Genomic DNA, 20758 nt, shown 5'->3' with positions numbered 1-20758 from the left:
GCCCTGGAGGGAAAAGACAGACCCCTGCATGCTCCAAAAATCCAATGCATAGGCTCCTCTCTCTCAGGGGCCAAGCAGCTGCAATGGGACTAAGGAAGCTGATCACAGCTGGAAGAGCAACTCTCCATGAAACCTCTTGGCTTGCTCCAGGGAGAACTGCAATGACAGTTGCGCAACAGCAGAGAAGCACCACTAACTGCAAGGACGTGGCACAGCGCAGCCACGTGCCGGAACGTGCAGGCTGCTCGCATCCCGGCTGCGAGGTCAGGCACTAGCACTGAGGTGAGCAAAAGCTGTGCTTGCTATTGAGCGTGAGCTCTACTCCAGCTTCACCTCAGTGACAGGCTGCAGCGGTGTGAACCTGGGGGAAGTCTACACAGCTACGGAAGGACTCTGGATGCCTGACGAGGTAACCAGGAGGGGAATCTGCCCACAACTAATCAGCTGCACATGTTCTGATGAGCTCACTCCACGCTGACGTGCCCTATGATGGTTTCTCCAGAGAGGAAGGGTTGCACAGATTCATGCTTTCAGCCAAATCTGCAGCACAACTGCAAGCACAGGGACCCTCGCAATTGAAGCGCACACAGTTGTAATTTCACCTCTGGCAGGAGCCCTGTGGCTGCCAGCACAGTCCAAACACAGAAATCATTCTGGGCCAGGAAGGGATGTGGGCCGGCAGCCAGGGAGGCACTCCACATTTCAGACAAGCTCTTGTACCATTCATTCAGAAAGAAGTTCAGCTAGGGGCACACACACCTTGCTCAAGTATGAGCCAGAACTGATACCACCCCGACACATTTGCTTGGAGCCGTTCGGCTTGCAGTGCCAAGGGTGACCAGTTTACGGCATTGGCAGCACCCCAGCCTTTGCAGAACCATCCCAGAGCAGGGCAGCTTAGAGCACTGCAGGCAAGGTTCAGAGCACACCGGAGGGCCCCACAGGTCATATTTTATGAAGAATGAGGACAGAGTTGCTCCTGAAGGACAGTTACGCCACTTCTAACTCAGACTATGTTCCAGTCTTTTTCCTTATCTAACTCAGCAGAACAGATATTTCTAAAATGATTGGCAATGAACATGAAGAAAAAAAAAATTCTTTTGCCCTGTACTATAATGCACACAAGGAGTTCAGGCAAAAGGCTAAATACTTACAGCTTTGCTATTTACTGAAGATGTGGCTTGTACAGACAAAGCACGGCAGGAAAGACACCTGGAAAGCATTTCCCCTTCCCTTCAGGAAGGGGCAGAAAACCTTGGCTTTACAGAATTTACAGATTTCAGTAGAAAGGAATGATCTATCTTTCCTTCTGCATCTCCTTCTGGAAATAAGAAAGTGAAATTTGATCTTTGACTTGCACAGCCTGACAGTAAGTAGCTGTAGTTTACAAAATGTAGGAGCTTTATGCTGTGTTTCACTGCTGGCTCAGGCATGCTTTAAAGGGGACTGGGAAAAACTACTAGAATTGCAAACCTAAGTAACCACCAGTGGCTGAGCTGCACACAAAGTATGTTCCGACAGTTGCAGAATCTGCAAATTACCAACTGAATCCAGGCAATGATTATGTCTGTCACAGCAATCATATTTCACTAACACCCCTCCTCCAGAGATGCACAGCAGCCAGTTATCCCTGACAACCTTCCATCGTGACAGTCCTCTGATGCCAGCAGAGGCCTCTCATCGCAGTCAGCTCCATGGCAGTGCTCTCTCTGCAGTAGAAAGTATAGCACCTAACTGGCTTCTTGATTCTCCTGTGCTTCAAAAGCCCATGGTTTCTCTATATAATGGGAATTTCTGCATTCTGATGTTTCCCCTAGCACACAAGAACATTAATAGATATGCAAGAGCAATGTGACACAGAAAACCCACGGAAGCCTGCTTAACTTCTTCTATGCCACTTAACCACCCAGTTCTAATTATCACCTTCATCATCCCCTTTTCCTGCAAATAAGTCAACCTTTCTGAAAAAAATCTGCTGAAGATGCACCGAACATGAACTCTGCCTTACACATTCAATCATTTTAAAAAACCATCTTGAGAAAGTAAAATCCAGTTCATCAGTCTGGTTACTGAGCATATCCACCTGCTGCAGATGATTCCCAGAGCCACATATGGTTGTGGAGATATCCAAGTGCAGCAGCCAGTGGCCATAGAAACAAATGGACAGTAACAAGAGGGCACTGAGCCCCAGCCAGTTCTGCACCTATTCATTCCAGAAATAGCTGCTTCTGCAGGGGAGGTATGGGGAAATCCCTTCAAAACCAGGCCAGGAATGATTGCTGCAAGCTGTTGGGCATCCTGAGTCAACAGAGGGGTAAGCTGGCACTGACAAAGTCCATCAGTCTGTCCTCTGCTCTCCTCCGCGCCCCACCACGCTTCCCGCAGTCACAGTCCCTGAGGAAAGGGCAGCAGGAAACAGACTCCAGTCGTTCAGCTGCATCTTCATCGCAGCTCCAGGGAGAGTTCAGGGGCTCAAACAATCCTCTTCCTCACCCAACGCTTTCTGTTCATTCCCGCCTAGCGAAGAGGGATGCTGCATCTTCAACGAAAGGCCCAGTTCAGCTCCAAACGTGCTGGCCAGCCAACACACAGGAGCTGCCAGCACCCAGTGGCTTTCTGGCAACATCATCCTTCCCAAAAGCTCAGCGCTGGCAATGCACTTTCACACAAGCATTAATTTTATTATGGTTAGTTTATGATTTTGCCTTACTGCCCTGCTATTTTTGAATGTGGGGCTGTAATAGAAGGCGTCTGACGGCCCAGGAGAGAGGGGAGCTATTACATTGCGGAGTCCCTGCGGTATCCGTGGCCTCTGCAAGACAGGATTCAAGCACAGCCTATGTGAGGGCTTGGACATTGAACCCGAGGAGGGGCTCCACAGCTTTCCTTTCCCTTTCCATTTCTGCTTGTCAGTCCTCACAACTTCAAAACACTCCCTCAAGTAGTACTTTTCCAAATGAAATGCTTTGGAAGGAACACAGGTCCTTCCAAATGGTCATCAAAAAGGGCCACTCCGACCCATCCTGAGAGATCACCCACCGTTAGCTCTACCTTGGCACTATGGCCTTACAGAATTCGTAATACAGTTCTGCACACCCACGGAGCAGCTAGAGACAAAGAGGAGTAGAGACACAGGAGTCTAGCGTTACAGGCATCGGAAGCTTTCACATTTACTTTTTACTCCAATCTTTCCTCTGACCCTGGAATAGCTCATCAGTTGCATTACCCTTGTCTAAATCACAGCTCGTGATGTGGCATCAACACACACTGCATGGGTTACCTGATGGCCTTCACAAGATCAGGTTACCTGATGTTAAAAATGAAGTAATTACTTCAAAAATATAGCACAGACATAACATTCTGCATCTCTTTTATTAAAAACGGATAGATTTGTACTGCAAGACAACTAACATGCACTAGCTACCTTATAAACCCCAACAGAGGCAACACATGAACTGCTTTTGCCCTGAGGCAGTGAAGTGAGCTCCTGGTCTTCCTTCTGCTCTGCAGTGGCACAGACCCGTATGAACCAAAACTCTGCATGACAGCCAACACCTGACTCTATCCTTGAGATCACCCAGCTGGTTTCTTGCAGCAAAGAGAGGGTCAGACCAAGTATTTAGCCGTCACACCTTGAAGCCTACCATTAAGGAATCAGGCCAACAAATTTGAAAAAGGAACTTGTAACTTCTGCAATTTATGATTTGAAGGGCATGGCTTCTCTGGCATCCTTAGGTTCTTGAAAGACGAATGACCTTGTAGTACCACTCTTAAGATGTAATAATGTCTTGCATTGATCAGGTAACAGGCAGTCTAGGAGATTAAATTCACCACCTATTCTTCCTGGAAGGTGATCACAGGACACAGATTTTTAAGTTCAGTGTCAAGTTCAACTCAGCAAGTTATACTAAAGGTTAACTTGATCCTTTAAGTGAAACCTTGCCTTGCAACCCTGCTCCATCCTACTCACACGTACAAAGACTTTTATATGAAGACATAGGAATTCATTAGTTTATCTTCTATCTGGACTTTAAATAATTACTGAATCTGATCTTCTGCCCCAACATCTCTCTCTACAAAGCATCAGTTTGATTTATTCCCTGTTTTGAGTGGAGATACCTTCAGTCATTAGTACTTAGCCACATTGCCACAGGTGAGCCCTGTCCTGCGTATTTAATCTTGAGTGGTTTTTGACCTGACAGAGGTGACCTCCCTATGGTAACTCCGTTGGCTGGCATAAAAACAACTCTTCTATCAGAAATCCTGTACTAGCATAACTGCAGGCCTTAGTCCTCTCTGAGGAAAAGCTCACAGACTGCAAGCTTTTGATGCTCATCAGAGCCAGATTCTGTGACAGGCAAAAGACAATGAGGTAAAATAATATAACCCCAGTCTTCCCTCTTAACACTATCACTCTTCCTTCTGCACATCACGAGTACCTTGGCTGCTGGTTTAGGGAACCTCTCTTGGTAAAACTCTCAGACCTTTCATGGGCACTATGTAAAAACTGGAAAAAAGAGCAACAGTCCAAGCTACCAGTACGTATTTTCCTCAGCACATTAACCAAAAGACAACGTGCACTGACATTTTAGTAACAGAAAGTATGGAATACGTCAAAGAACGTGAGGCTACTGCTGGTGTAGGACAGGGCTGTAACTCTTTATCCGTGCATCTTCAAGCAGCAAGGAAACAAAGTCAACATTTCACTCCACCGTAGTCAAGTTGGCTTAGGGAGCAGATCCTCTCATCCCTGTTCAGAAGCACTAAACCCTGTGCTGGACAGCTTGCCATTATTTCAGGACAGGAGTGGTTAAACTAACAGCCTGCAGCTGGCTCTGAACAAGGAAGGAAAAGACAAGCCTGTACCTAGGGGCCCCACCAGCCTAAGTGTTTTATTTCCACCTCTGTGCACAAATTAAGTGGGTCTTAGTTGGAGTCACTGCTAAGGGAGCTGCCCAAAGATGAGCTCCCTAATGCGCACACACGCACAGAGCTACGGTCCTGCCAGCCACCAGTCCCTGTGGTCACTCCGTGTTCAAATGAGCTGCGCAGCATCCCACTCACTTAGGAAGGTATGGTCAAACTTTGTGCTGTCTACCTAGGGGCCGTAAAGACACAGTTCAGTGACACCCACAATGCCACCAGTGGCATGGATGAAGCATGGATAGATATATCCACATCAGCTTCACTTCAGCTAATACAGGAGACATTGTTGTAAGAGCAGCAGCATAGACTTCATCGGGATTCTCAACTTGAGTACATTCCCAGGGTCTGCAGCAGGCCAAGACAGCCCACGCTGAAATCTGCTCTGCAGCATCTTCACAGAGAAATGACAGACTACCAAGCTGCACTGTTATTTCCTCTTTAACTGCATCTAAACAATCTCAGAGCTGAACTCCCGCACTCACCTCCATCAGAAGAGAGACGACTGTCCTTCTAGATGGTCCTGCCTACCTTCCCCTCTACTACTGCACCTCCCTTCTGTTGTCATCCTTTTTAGGATGGTGTCCTACTGACCACAGTGACCATCTGCAAAGCTCCACAGGAACCAAAGAATGCACGGAAAGAAAGATCGAGTCCCTTATGATTTCTAGTTTCCTGAGTCAACTGTACTTTTAAGTCTGCTAATTCTTTCAGAAACAATCTCACAGAATTAGCTCATCTGAATTTCTTGACCAGCCACTGCAGCTGGTCAAAAAATCCAACCCATCACTTAACTATCACGGAAAGCACTGAAATGTCCCTGGAGATGGCTACTTCATGGTGCCCATTACAGCATCTTGCTAAGAACCAGTCTTCTTACTCGTCTGCGTAGACCAAAACCACATGTATGTTCAATACCCCAAGGTCTCTCTTGGAGATGCTAGAGGTACGCCAAATCCCAGCTACTTCTGATCCATTCTCTCTCTGGGCACAAGTGACACAAAACAGCCTGAACTTTTCCCCACATTGTGACTGCAAAGAGTGGATGACCTATCTGGACAGACGGACTGTGCTCGGTATGATACGGTGCTTGTAACAGGAGCTACACAGACTCGCTGTGCCAGGGAGAGAAAAACGTTTAAAGTCTTCAGTCCATCTGAGCAGCTTATATGATTCACCACTCAGCTGACAAAGTCTCCCTTCTCAAGGCTTGCGTGGAGGAGGACAGATCCGAATGCTACAGCCAGACCCTCTGCAACTTCCTCCTGGGTTTATGGGCGACGCAATCCAGCAGAAGCCCCTGGTACAAACATTTGCTTCAGCAGCCTCAGAACCCAATGCTCCCTCCGAGGGTAGCAGTCTCTCATACAAAGGAGCACTTTTTACCTTCTAAGCCAATTCTCTGTACAGTTGGAGGTAAAACAATTACCTCATTACAGTCACACACCAAATTCCCTTCTGGTGGAATTCACATCAGCACTACTGCAACTTTATAACATTTGCATTATAAAAATGTCTGCAAAGGAGGCCAAGAAAAACAGCTTTTTGTTCAGAGGAAGCTCTGTGGTCAAGATGATGTCATCAGAAAGCGCCAAATTAATTTCCTGTGGTTACATCCTACAGGAAATCCAAGAAGCTCAGCTTTCTTGCTAAACCAAGTAGTCATTTGTTGTCAATAACTGTTAATTATGTGCCCAGATGTGTCATAAACTAAGAACTATCACGATTAGCCTTCATTCCCTGGACTCCTCCCAGATCGACCGTTGGGATCCGTTTAGATCAGTGGCCTGCAGTCAGTGAAATGCACCAGCACTTGCGTCCCCGGGCCAGCCCAGGGGCTCTGGGGCGCACAGGCTGCTGCACTCGTGCCACGCGCCAGCACAGCGAGTTTCCTGCTATTTCCTTCAGCCCCCTCCCCACAACAGGGGGATCTGCTGCTTAGAGAAACACCATGGAGGAGGAGCAGCTACACAGATAAGACTCTTGGCAGGAACAGGGACCCCTAATCAAGAAAACTATAAAAACAATTATGAGTAACAGCTTTTCTGTTCTGCATGAACAGAAACAAGGAAATCAGGAGTGATTCAGGAGGTTTTCCAGCTGGTAAAATAATCATGAAAATGTCTAGCAGGTCCCTCCCCCAGTCACAGTCCTTCCACAAACTACTGAAAGATGCATCTCTCCAAGGCTTACTCGATATTTAACTTCACTAAGCACTTAGCTAATTCAAATGGATCTTTTCAATGACTTATCAGCGGGAAACAGATCTGCCCCAGTTTTTAGATCTCCCCAAAACTACTTGCGTTTACATGAATTCACACCTGCCCTGCTGCCTCTACCCACTCCCTTCACCTGCCATGCAACCCACAAGCCCTCCGTTTTCCCATTCACAGTAGAGGGGAATCCACTGGAGGGGGGTGGGAATAGCTTTTATATCTGTAACTTGCACTAAAATTACGATTCTGTCCTTACAGTGAACTTTCAGTAGAAAGTCTCTTGGGACAGACTCTTCAGTCCATGCAGCACGCTTCCCTGGCTTGGCAGGGAGCCCAGCATAACACCTCGAGAGCTGACTGGTAAATGGTCAAGGCAAATCAGATCCAGTCCAAGCAACCCCTACACTTTACACAACGTCGTATTTTCAGGTTTGCATGGATTCTTTTTCTTTTCACTACTTTTTAAACAAAGCATATTTTACATGAACATTCGGGACAGGGAGCTAGCTCACTACTTGTCTGGAAAAGGCACAACATAGGATGCACCCTAACAGAGTTCAAATCAGCAGCATCCGTATCACAGGGAAAACAAGAGCTGATGACAACCAGGGCTCAACTGCAGAGATGTTGTATTGACACCTACTCAGCAACAGCTTCTACCCTCAGACCCTAGAGCCTATGCACTGTGCGCAAAATGGACGGGAAGGGAGAGGGAGGCAGAATGACTTATTCAGAGCCACATGGAGACTAGAGGCAGGGGGAGGCAAAAGGACAAACCAAGCATCCTGCCACCCTCACTCACATACTGTATCTACTGGTACAAACAATTTCCTTAACAAAAGGCAAGTGACCGGCTGGGAAGAGAAGTCACGTAGCTTCCAAATTTTCAGAGTAACGGGGCAGACAGACAGCTTCTTGACATGTTTGTATCTCTCTAGAAAACCACGCAGTGCTGACTCCCAATTCGGTCTATTTAATAAGCTTCCTACCTCTCTGTCCTTGAGTTTCATGGCGAGCACCAGCTGATGTCTGTGGTTAGTAAGGGCCTCCCGGTAATTTCCTTTGGAGAAGAATGCGGAGCCCAGATTTCCATGAGCTCGGCATTCTCCCGTCTGGTCACCTGAGTCACATGCAAACAAAACAAAGGTTAGCTAACAAAGGCGTCACTGGAAGCATCCAGCAGAAAGACTGGAACACACTGTACAAGTGATGCTTCAGTGTGAGAACCAGCATCGGAACAAACTCATCCTTATGTTTAATACACAGCCAAAACTCTCCTCTTTGCTGGCCTTCCGAAACTTCTACAATAGCCATCAACCTTATTTTTAGAATTGTTTTAGTTTCTTCTTTAGCCTAACACTTGGCAATTTCCCATTCTTCCATGTTTATTCCTTGCTTGACATTAGCAGTTTATTCGTGAAAGTAAGTCACTGGCCCAGGCTTAAAACAAGCAAAGAGCATGTCAGCTTTCTCCAGAAAGCAATTCTGCAGCACAGCTCAGCTCAGACACAAAGCACATCTACTATCGTCTTCAAGACAGTAGTCCCTACACTTTCAGCGAACTCTCCTAGCTAGAGCCCTCAGTCACTATCTTCTCCACCTCTGCAAGATTATGCCTTTCTGTCTCACATATTGTCTCCTCTCCTACAGCACCCTGAAAGCTTGAAAGCTCTCAGTGTCGTGCAGGATATATCGTACGCGAGAGGGATTTTCCAATTTGGTTATTTTTTAAACCCTCTGGTTCATCCATTGTCTCACTCCTGATTTGTTCCTTCCCTGGCAACTGCCTCAGAAGCTCAGACTGAGTACCTTTTTCCATCTAATTCTTGAAAAAACAGATTGCTTCATTTAAGACTCATTTAAGGTTTTGAGCCCAAGTCTACACAGGGGATAAGACCAGTTCCCACATACATGACACCAGAAAATTAGAGGACCCTGTAAAAACTTACCCATGTAAAACATCTGCCCCCTCACACACATAGGTAAAAGGGCTGCACAAGCCTATAGTTGGCACATTTCAGAAATTTCAGATTTGATTTAGCAGCCTGTGAAATCCCACAGAAACCTGAGCATTATAGAGAGATGCTGACCATTAACACAGTTATTAACTTGTTCCATCTGTACCAATCCAGCACTCAAGCAAGCGAAATGAGAACTCTTACCTAAAGTCTTGGCTACGTCCAAGTCCTGCTGCATGTATCCAGTGCTTTTCTCCGTATTCCCGAGGGACCAGTACGCACTGCTCAGTGCAGAGAACACTGATCCCCGCAGCTTTAGGCTGCAAGTGCCGATCTTCAGGGCAGCCTCTAGCACGACCACAGAGGCCCCATGGTGGCCCGCCGTCAGAAGTTCCTGGCCAATCACAGACACCACAACAAAGGGGCTCTTGTCCAGCTTCATCTTCTGCAGTTGTTGATAGGTGGGCTCCAAGGACTCTGAAATACAAAAACAAAGGCAGAGTTACTCAACAAAGCAAGTTATTTGCATCTAGAGATCACCTTCACAACTCATCTTCATTTTCTGGTAACCAAATGACATGTGAGTTAACGGCCAGACTGCCCAAATCAAACAAAGATTTATTATGGGAACTCAGGGCTCAAATGCAACATCTGATATCTAGTACACCAAGACAGATCGACTAGCAAGCTGATGTTTTCCTTACAGAAAGCACTTCAGGAAGACAGCACAAGCATGCAGAGCAGTCTCATACTGAGCTCTGAAGACTAGCCTAATGGCAGAAGGAATACAGGAAACACCTGTAGAGTTTTGTAGGAAACTGGAAATGGGCCACCAGCAGTGTACAAGAGCACTGCAGTTTCTGCTCCTTCAGCACAAACTTTCAGCTGAACGTCTGGCAAAAATCTATGCCTGTCCAGATACCACAGCACACAATATGCACCAAGAGAGGTGACAAAAACTGCGGAAAGAAGCTGCTCCTCCTTCTGCAGGAGAAGGTATTCCTGCAGAATGACAGCACTGGACCTGCCAGACTACTTAAAATTGGTCTAATTGCTTCCATCATTCAGATGATAAAACATCTTGGCTGCATGTTTCAATACAGACATCAATATAACAGGACTCCAGAATTTGCTGACCAAGTGGCATTTCTTGATTAGGTGCTCTCACCTGAATCAACACTACCACAACAACCTCAGAAAGCCACTTGCTCCCTGTTTTCATCATTTCTGCCTCTCTACAATCACCAAGTGTATAAACAACAACAAAAGCGGATTTTAACACTTCCCTGAAGATGCATACTGTGTTAACGCGATGCCAGTTGCCAACATCCAATTAGATCCTGGGATTAAATGCAGACGTAAGAGGACAAAAATAGTTGCTGTAACATGCCACCACTTAATCATGATTATCACTGCAAGAGCAGGTACAAACTCAGTCCTGTCTTCAGGAGCTTACTTACGATCCCAGCCAGGTAAGCCAGGCAAACATAGGGAGAGAGAAGGGTACAGACAAGGAGAAAGGAAGAAAAAGGAAAACACAAGGGAAGTGCTCCTGGTAAACCTGAAGTCCAGTAGGAAAGGGAGAACCAGCATGGTAATAGAAGGGTAGACATGGAGTTCACTACTGCTCTTGTACAACAGCAAACGGTAAGGGAAGAGACATAGCCACAACCAGGTGAGAGATGCAGCAACAGTGATTCAGTTATTGGGGAAGGGAGTTTCACCTTCATCTCTACGTACTGCAGACCCATGCTCCCCGAATCCCTCAGTGTCTGCATGTAATAATCTTTAGCACGCCACTGACACTTACAGCCCTTTTGCCTTTCCGGTTGCTCCTCCTCTTTTTCTGAATGCAAGTATCCTGGAAGCTACCACTCACATCAGTCTATCCATGGCTTCAAACAACCTGTTATCCCGGTGGAATCAAGTTACAAGGGACTGGCTTTACACCACAGACAATACCCGGAAAGATCTTCTATGTCTCCCCTAGATAGCGAGCTCTTGGGAAGGGGACCAGAACAACACATAACAACTGCTTAAGTGCTTGGAGAGTGCCTAGCACAGTGGGACGGAGACCCTGAATATTCATTACAGTAGTACAGTATATACACACTCTCCAAGTAAAACTAGTACTTTATAAGCAGGGCTAATCTAAAATCTGCCAAACCAGTCAGTGGGAGGCTAACAACTGGAAGGCAGCAACACTGAGAAGCACAGTAGGGAGCAGCAGTGTAAACATACAGCTGCAGTGCAATAGGACAGCGGCCTAATCTGGCCAAATCTGGGGATGCTTACAGAGAAATACCGCATCACCTGCATTCTAAGCAGCAGCCACAGCACCTTTGGGTACCAAATGAAATTAACTTCACAAGGTAGCTGCTATACAGTACAGAAACTTCCAGATGAATTCATTTTAGAGGACAGAGTAAAAAAGACACTGTAAAAAAGGAAACACCAACGGGGATGTTTTTTCATTTCAGTGCTTCTTGGCCCCTAAGCCCTGGGGTCCCCAGCTGCATCTGCTGAGGATGAGAATTGCCATGTTCCCTCCCGTGAAATACCACTAGGACATTGCAACACAAAGCTTGCAAGAGAAACAGAGCAACAGAGAAACAGAGCAAAGAGCAGACTACCTCCTTCCTCTAGAGAGGAAAATCCTGGAAATGGGGACATTATGAAAGATAGGCAAAACGCTGTACAGCTAATATGGCTTCAAGGTCCATGCTATTTCAACAGTCTTCCTGAATATAAGTGAATTAGCAGAGCAGCCTTTTGCCTTCTGGGATGCTGTATTTTGAGAGACATTAGTACCATGGAAAAGCTGCGGACGTGCTCTTCTGGGCAAACACTGGCCTGGAGCATTTAAGACTCCCTGTTCCCAATGGCACTGTGGGAAGTTGTACCAAGTAATAATAAAGCCAGGGCCACAGTAGTACACACCTCTCTGTCTGCACTGATACCAGACAAAAGACAAATGAGCAAGGACTTCATTGGAACTGCTGCACAACACCAGTCTGATTCATCTCCAGTGCCTCTCGAGCTGGGTATCACCACCTCGCTGTCCCACTGAATCAGAAGAATTTTTTTTTGTTCCTCCTCCTACTTCGGGCTCCTTTGTCAGCACCTGCTGCCTCAGCAGAGAAGTCAAATCCCTTGAGGCCTCCAGGTTCTCCTCCCTCAGATGCTGGCAGAGTCACCCATAGACTGAAACTACTGCCTCTAAGTACCTCAGCAGCAGATCACCATCCTTGAGAAAAATCTCCTGGTGCTTACCTCGCATGGGAGATTTCATGGCGGCCTCGACCATGCCAACCAGAAGCTGAAGACTCTTGGGGTCTTGAGCCAGTCCCGACGCAAACGCTGCCAGTGCATCTGCATGACGTCCAAGATACTGAAGGGCCACACCCTGTCGGAAGTATGCCTGAAAAGCCAAAGGGAAGAAGAAGAAATGCCGATTACTTAATTGGTAGAAGTCACAAATAACAAAGCTGCCCGTGACCTCGTGCTGGTGGACATTGAGCTACACAATCACATTCTGGCTTCTTTGGTCACACTGGCTATAATCAGAAAAATCCAACACCACAGTCTGGTTTGTGACTGCCACCCAGTCGCTTATCCCCACAGCGTGATGACTTTCTCAACCCTCTGCAAGGCCTCTGAACTGTTCTGGAGACCAGGGATGGTAATTACTATTAAGGCAAAACTTTCCCCTTGGACTTGGCCAGTTACTTATTCTTATCTACTTATAACCAAATGCTCATTCTCGAGACCTCCATTTCTGTTCGCTTGGCTCACACAGCATACAAATAATTTGCTTCCTTTCTCATCAGTTCTTGCCAATGAGTACAACTTACATCTAGTACTAGTAAGGGACCAAAATGTACTGAAAGCTCAAGTTGCAATGAAACACGATGCAAAGATCCAGACAGGAGCCGTGTATATATGCACTACTTAGATTGAGGCAAGACACTCATAATTTTGAACATGTTTACAAAAGCATTTTTGTTTCTTCCTTTCCAAGGAAACCATTCATGGGAACGTGCAATACTCTCAAAGTAACTTAAATCTCTTGTCACCATGTATTTCCATTTCTACATCAGCAACAACGTCAATATGCAGCTGCAAAGCATTCCCAAACAGAGCTTCCGCATCTCCCTAAATTGGGATACCAGGAACCTACACACAAAGCAAGAACTGCAGAAACATATTCTGCTCACACATAAAGCAATGGCAAAGCCCTGGCTCAAAGGGTATCTAGAACGTCCTTGAGAGTTACTGGGTAAGAGATCACAGAAACCACAATCCAATATTTACTCAAAGTACTCAGGTATATTTGTAGCACATACACCTGGACACTATGTTATAAAAAGGTCTCGAATCTTTGAGCACCTTTGATGCCCATTGTTCGGGCTTTATCTTCATGTCCAGCTAATACCTTTCTGATGCAAGCTTTGCTGCACTTTTGGTTCATTCAAAGCTGTTTCAATAGCACAAATAAAGCTGTCAGAACAGAAAATAAAACATTATTTGCATTTCTTTAAAAGTGCTTTAAGAACATAATAGTGCCCCTTGAGATTGGCTCCTAGTATTGCTTTCATGGATAAGACCTCATCACTTTTTCTCTCCATCTGTAATAGAAACCTGCGCTCAAGATACATTAAGCATACATCTGTGGAAGTCTTCTTACATAAACAGGATAAATCTCCAATTAATATCTGAACTGGTATTTCATTAGAGCTTTCAGACACTTTTGGAATCCAATCTAGGGAGGCAGAGATTAAGGAAAATCAGAAGTGACATGAGAAATTTATAGACATGAATATTTAATCTCTTTTCCATTAGTAAGCCTTGATTGTAGAACCACTTTTAATGAATTCAATGAAAGCAAAATTCTTTTCATTAACCTTTAGTATAAATGTGTTCTTGTTGAACCAAACAAGCTACTGTACTGGAAACCCAATTCAATGTTAATAAGATTACTAGCATGAAGCTTTAAATCAAAGAAAATACAAAGAACTAAGCAGTGGCCATCAAGCATGAGTCCTCCCAGCAGTGAGTGAGCTGTCACCTAAATCATGGTGTACACTTTTAAGTCGTTTTTTCCCCCAGAATTATCATTTAATTACTTTCTTTACCACCTGATGACAGAGGCGGTTTGACGCAGCGTGTCTCTGATGGGAACCTTTCCAGCTAACGAGGCTGGTCCAGGACAAATGTGTCTGCCTGAATCGGTTATCAAGGATGAGGGCACAAATACACAGCAGCCAGCAAGGGAACTTCATATTGTGTGTAGGTGTCTCCAACATCTCACGCTTTACAGGAAGGTAGGAGCCTGCCATCTCCACCCTCAGAATGCATACTACCAGGACAGATGGCACATCAAGGGAACACGCAGCTTCCTCACCACTGCAGACAGTCAGCTAAGCCCAGAAACCCAAAATTCACTTGTATACAGGGTTTCAAGGAAAAGGCAAGAGGGAGACGGATGCTACAGGCAATGCAGACAAGCCTCCCACAGCCTACAGAAGACAGGAATACTATGGCTTCTGTTTCCAAGGTTCAGAAGGGACCACAGTAGCGCATTCCTGTCTCGCATCCCATCCTATACACACAAAGGCTGTAGGACAAGAGGTAACATACTCTTCAACTACAGGTGCAGAAACAACTAGCTTTCACGTCTCCCACGAAGGAAAATGGCCCCTGTGAGGAAAACGGAGAAAAAGCAAGCTAAACAAAACACAGCTGAAGCCTCTGCCCTACTTTCAGTTCTTGTACAGAAATCCAAGCGAACATCAGTTCCCAGCAGGAGAAAACACACCACAGGTGCAACATCACAAAAAGTGTGTGGGGGGGAAGCCTGGCCACAAGTCTCAGAGCACTTTGCAGAGGAGTAACAGGCCTGTTTTGCTCACCATTGCCTGCCCAAGAACTCTACCACCCTCACTGCAAGAGAAGGGCCCTGCCTAGCTGGGATGCACCGCTGGCTGCAGCGGGGACACTGGTTTCTAGCACCTGCCCATCCGACCCTGTCACTTCTGTGGAGCACTGAGCACATCTCAAACGCTGAGAAAACAGCATCCTCATCCCCCGAGCTCTGCATACAGAGACACCACAGGCTCCAGGTGACAGAAGAAAACAAGACAGGGATGAGATTCACAAACAGCATGCAATTCAGTACTGTGCATTTCCAAAGTCCTTTCCGGAAAGTGTTTTTATCCCCTCCCCACATCTATTCCTGGAAATCCCCCCTGGAAACCACTTAATTTGAATACAAACACAGCATTCAGAGCCCAAAAGAAAAACCTATTAATCGTAACTGAAAGGAAGATTTTGGCCAATTTTTCTCCTGCAAAAACCCCTTCCTTCCTTTCTCCTCCAGTTTCCAGTGTATACAGAACGTATTCCACACATTGTGTTCCCCAGAGACCTTTAACAAAATAAATAAAAAGCATTCACATCACCTATTTCCTCCCCAAGAGGCATTCACAAGTTAGTTTAGCATTGGAATGAAGACACCGTATCAAGAGAAAAAATCTGCAAAGAGGAAATGGTGAGAATCACCCTTTGGAAGAGGAGAGGAAAAGGAAAGGCAGGGAGCCAGCAGCTGCAGCTGAAGAAATGAGACAAGGAGCAGCTTTCCAGGCCCGACACAGACAGAGTCTTCCCACGCTTCAGTGAACTTCACGTTTTTAATCACCCTATGTGAAGATAGAAGAGTACTCACTCTACAGTAAAAATTATGTTAATTTTCCAGTGATCCCAGGTAAGAAAAAACTATTGATTCCTTTTAAGAAGATTAAGGCATGGTGTTCTGCTAAAGACAGGACAAATGGACAGCAGGTGCTTTCTAACCTGCAGCTCTTTGCATCCTCAAGGTAATACAAAGAGCTGGAATAATCTTTTTCCTTTTTTTCAATCTCTGCATCAGTACTTTCCAGAAACAAGGCACTGTGCAAAAAGAAAGTCTCCACTCTCAGCTGAAATTTGGCACTAGATGCATCTCCCTCAGTGGGAACTGTTTTCTCCTCTCCTTGCGTTAGCATGATCGAGCACGTGCTCTGCCGTTCCCGTCTCCAGATTCACTAGCGTGCCACGGGTTAACAGCACCTGCACCCAACGCTCCAGCCAGAGCCAACTCGGGTTCTGCACAGTGCATCTATTGACATCTCCACTGCCAGCCCCTGGAGGAAGAACAGGGAGAGCGGGGGTACAGCACTACCAGCAGGAGCCTTTCGGGAAGGGAAGAGGATTAAAAGGTAAAAGGCAGCTCTACCAAACAGCAGATCTTATCAAGTCACTGTTTGTTAGTGAGTAATCCCACGCACCTATGGACCTGGGTTCTGGGGAACCAGACCACACTGCAGTCTCATACAGTCATTTTTTAGTCCACTGGACAACTAGCCTCCCTTCAGCCAGTTTACAGATTTCATATAGCCAAGTGGAGATGGCCTGGGAAGGAGGAGAGGGAATAGTGCTTTTTATCCATAATACCATTGAAAGCACTGTTGATATTCTGGAAGCAAAAATAAATTATTCTAATTAATTAACTTGCAAAATATATTTGGCACTTTAGACTTCAAAGCCATGCAGAAAATTGGCCCTGTAACAGAGGCTGCTCATATAGCGAGTCCAAGTACAGAATGCCAGCGATCTGAAGTTGTATTGCACAGGTAACAGGTTCTCCCGCCTCATTCAGGTTTTGCGCCCCCCCCCCCCATTTTTTTCAGACTTGCCTTTTTGCCCCATGCTTTTCAGGACGTGCCATGTTTTCACGGCAAGAATATAATTTTTAGTACTTTTCTCTACCCTCAACTGAATTTTAGAAAAATTGCATGAACAAGAGAATGTGAAAGACGACTAATCAGACACTCCAGTTTTATGGAGGCGGCTGATGGCTGGCTGCAGCAGAGTCTGCCTGATCAGGCATAATCTCTCTCTACAATTCTAAGCACGAGTCCTATTTGTTCTGCTCAATTTATTGACCAGTGTAGTTTCTGTACAGGCTAGTATTTTTCATCTGTGTTTATTACAGCCCGTTTAATGCACAAGGAGAATTTCTATCTGTCCTACTAGGAGCTGCCACTGGACTGTCTGCTGCAGTGTCCAGGCAATGCAAATACAAACACACTTGTTAGTTTTTTGATCCTCATCATCTGAGACCCCATCTAGATAACTGTCTAGACCCTGAATATTAGATTTTCATGTGCAGTCTGAAACAGGATTAGAATGCAAATGCCATCATTGAAATGGCTGATATTGAGGGGTTCTGAAATTTTTATTAACCCTTCTAATATCAATATGCAAGAACTATTTTAGGCAGAGCAATAGTAATTGGTTTATAATCAATACAAAACATGCAATGAAGATAAAAATACAGTACAAAGAAACAGCATTTATGAATAAGAATGGGACTCCTACATTTCCCAGGATTCTGCTAAATAAAAACAAACCCAGTAAAGGAAGCCCAAGACAACTCAATGCTTTTCTTACCGTTAAGTATCAAAATATATTTTAATTTTTTTGGACCAGGGATCTAGGCAAATACTCATGCTGTACTGGCATCTGTAGCAGGCTCTGGTACAACTCTTTGGGCTCGTACCATTTTTCCCTGTAGAATCCATGGTAATAAATTGTTCAGATCCTTAGCGCGTCTCATATGCAATGCTTGCAAGAGTTAGAGGGAAGCAGCAGCCGCAGGAGTTCAGTCCTGTCTTACCACGATCTCTTGTAAGTCTGAAGCATGAGCTCATGTTTCTGGAATATGATTTAGTACCGGGATACAAGCATTTTTCTAACAGTAGTCTGTATTATACTCTTTATTGGGCAGGATGGTATACTGTTTATAAATATTTTAAAACAGCTAGAACTGGGGGATTAACTGGCATGTAGGAGCCCTGTGAAAGCATGCTGTCACCTGGCTGCCTTAGGACACATCAAGATAGCCAGGTAGAAAACTGGGAGCTCCACCTTTCTCTCTGAAGTAGGGTAACCGTTTTGAGAGTTTTATCCGCAGCAGACAACACGTGCACAGCCGATCCCCTCCGAGCACTCCAGCAGAGATCCTGCTGGCCGCAGGCTGCCCACAAGGAGCGCAGCGACAAAGACTATCCCGGCTTCGGGATCTCCATCTGCCAAGGGGCAGGCACACCTCTGCCTCCCCCGACGCCCAGGGGCTCCTGCGCCTCCATCTGTGCCTCCTCCCTTCTCTGCACAACCCCCTTTCTGCAGGTGGTCCCTCTGCCATTGTACACAGCAACACCGCGCTGCCTTTCTGTGCCCATGCCGCCTTCCTAGGGCTCATCTGATAATTTTGTCATCAAACTTCACGCTCAGAGACTCATTTACATAATGAATTTCTGGCCGATTTGTAACTGGATAATGGAGACAGAAGAACGAAACTGGAACGGCATCAGAAGAACTTGGAGCAGAAAATTACTGTCAAACGTGGAAAACTTGAAAAAAAATGCCTCGGCCTTAGACAAAGGCTGCCATTGTACACAGGGGAGGAAATTCAAAACACCTTTATATTCACGTCGGCTTCAGACCCTGGACAACCAGCTATCTGGACAGAAAAGGCAAACACATAGAAAACGCTTTTTCCACAATGCTCCCTTGGTTTGCCAGATCAGGAGATGATGCCAAAAATAGCACGAATAATCTATGATGCATTTAATCGGCCTGTCCTGAGTCTGCAGAACGCCTCCTGGACAGACGGACCCACTGCCCCACGCGCGACTGCTCGGCATCCACCAGCCAGCTCCCTCACTGCCGCCCACGCGAGCCAGGCCAGCAGCTGACGAATACGACACGTGTGACGAACGAAAAGGAGGAAAATGCAGGAACGGCTTCCTGGGGCCAAGCACCAGGTTGAATCTTTCCTCTCCCCTTGTAACTGCTTTACAGCCAAATTTTAGAGAAAAATACAGGACAAATCTCTGCTGTGGGATTTCAGGAATGTGAGGAGAGGGAAGAATGCGCTTTAATTCAGAACACATGCAGCACATGCATAAATACTGCTTGCCGTCCACATGAATTGAACTCCAGCTTTCACAAAGTTAAGGCTGCACCCTAGATAACAATTTTCCTTCACGGTCCGTATGCTTGGCTGGCACCTGAACCACTACCGTTAGCCTGCCCTAAAGAACAAGCAGAGATCTGACAAATTTATTGTCTCTGCAGCATAGCTTCTTTATCTTCTACCCATTTTCAAGGTGTCTCTTACGGGAACTACATTACTTGGAAACGGAAATTTCCTCTAAGCCCCATTGAGCCTATACAGGAAAACAGGATGGGGGGGTGTAAAATACCATGCCTTGTTTTATCCAAAGAGCATTTAATTATTCTTATTAATTGTGCTTCCACTATCTCCAGTTGGAGACTGCACAGATCACTTGCCCACCTGAATTAAATGTAATCATCAGTAATAAAGAGTCAAATCCTTGCTTAGTTATATTGGCTAGCACAGAAGTTAACAGCCCAGATTTTCACATAGCTTATTGTTGCTGCTGCATTCTTGACCACTCCGGGCTCGCTTTAGGAACAGCAGCTACAATTTAGATCCTCTCTTCAGACAGCATCCCCCACCTTTCATAACAGCGCGTCGTAACAGACAATACTCCTATCTTTATCAACTACAACTATTAAGCCTTATTTAATAGGAAGAACTAGCCATGAGTGGAGAGAAGTGTTCTAGACAAGTAACAACCAATCTGTTGATGCCCAAATACAGCACAGGGAAGCACAGCCATCTCTTGTGTTTAAGGCTGACAGGCACAGATGCAAGCACAGCATCTTCTAGAATTCCTCCCAAGTCAACAGGGACAAAGATTTGCCCAATTTCTGGCTAAACAACTTGTTTCAGAAATTGCAGAAGAAAATAAGCCACCTTTCACCCTGCTCAGAAATAACACCAATCTTGGTAAGATACTACTGGAGATTTAATAGCTACAGAATTACACAAAACTTAATATAAATGGATTAGATGACACCTGTAGGCTGCTTCTCAGTGAAGTTTGGCACAGTGGCAGGACTGTTTTTAGCACCGTATTACCTAGTGCTTTGTTTAGTTTGTACCATGATTTAAATTGTATTACCATTTAACTGCCAGTGTACATCTGCATACAATTCTCCCAATTCTAACACGCTGAAAGTGTTGAGAACCTTTGCAGAGCTCAAGAATATACAAACATATGCTACTATTTGTTCTTATACCCTTAAAAGCAAAAACAAATGAAAAAGCAGTACAAAGGGAAGAGAGGGAATAATAAAAATCATGTCCTAAACTGGAAGGCATCCACCACAAGAACTCTCTTTGCTATTCAGCTTGAGTGTTCCAGCACAGAGTTTCATTGTCTCACTTCGAATTACTCATCTGAGTAGCAGCTCAAATGACTGCCCCCCCCCCTTCAGCATTTCTCCATTTTGCACGCTGGCACGCTGTGCAAATTTAGGTGGATCACACTGAAAACCCACAATAAAATCCAGAAATGAGACATTAAAGCATCTGGTCAGCCCACAGTCATGAGGCTTGGCACTCACAACAAATCCAGCAGGGGATATTTCAAAGATCCATGTTAGCTAATGCAGCACTCACAGACCGGACAGACAATCCCAACGTAGGTGATCTGGATTCACAGTTAAGACAACAGGTCTTTCCCCAGC

The 20758-nt window shown here is 45.5% G+C and overlaps 1 protein-coding gene across 1 annotated transcript in view; it reads right to left on the bottom strand.

Moving 5' to 3' along the window:
* The window catches only part of TTC28 (tetratricopeptide repeat domain 28), a 198292-nt gene that overhangs the window by 66283 nt on the left and 111251 nt on the right, over nt 1–20758 (bottom strand). The window contains exons 4-6 of the mRNA XM_009282825.2: nt 12371–12518; nt 9302–9574; nt 8129–8259 (exon numbers count right to left, since the gene is read on the bottom strand). Of these exons, the coding sequence (XP_009281100.1) occupies nt 8129–8259; nt 9302–9574; nt 12371–12518 (552 nt within the window). The remainder of the gene's footprint in view (nt 1–8128; nt 8260–9301; nt 9575–12370; nt 12519–20758) is intronic.

This window comes from Aptenodytes forsteri, unplaced genomic scaffold, assembly GCF_000699145.1.
Source record: "Aptenodytes forsteri isolate BGI_AS27 unplaced genomic scaffold, ASM69914v1 Scaffold550, whole genome shotgun sequence".
NCBI classification, from domain to species: Eukaryota; Metazoa; Chordata; class Aves; order Sphenisciformes; family Spheniscidae; genus Aptenodytes; species Aptenodytes forsteri.
This window is presented reverse-complemented; position numbering and strand designations above follow the sequence as displayed.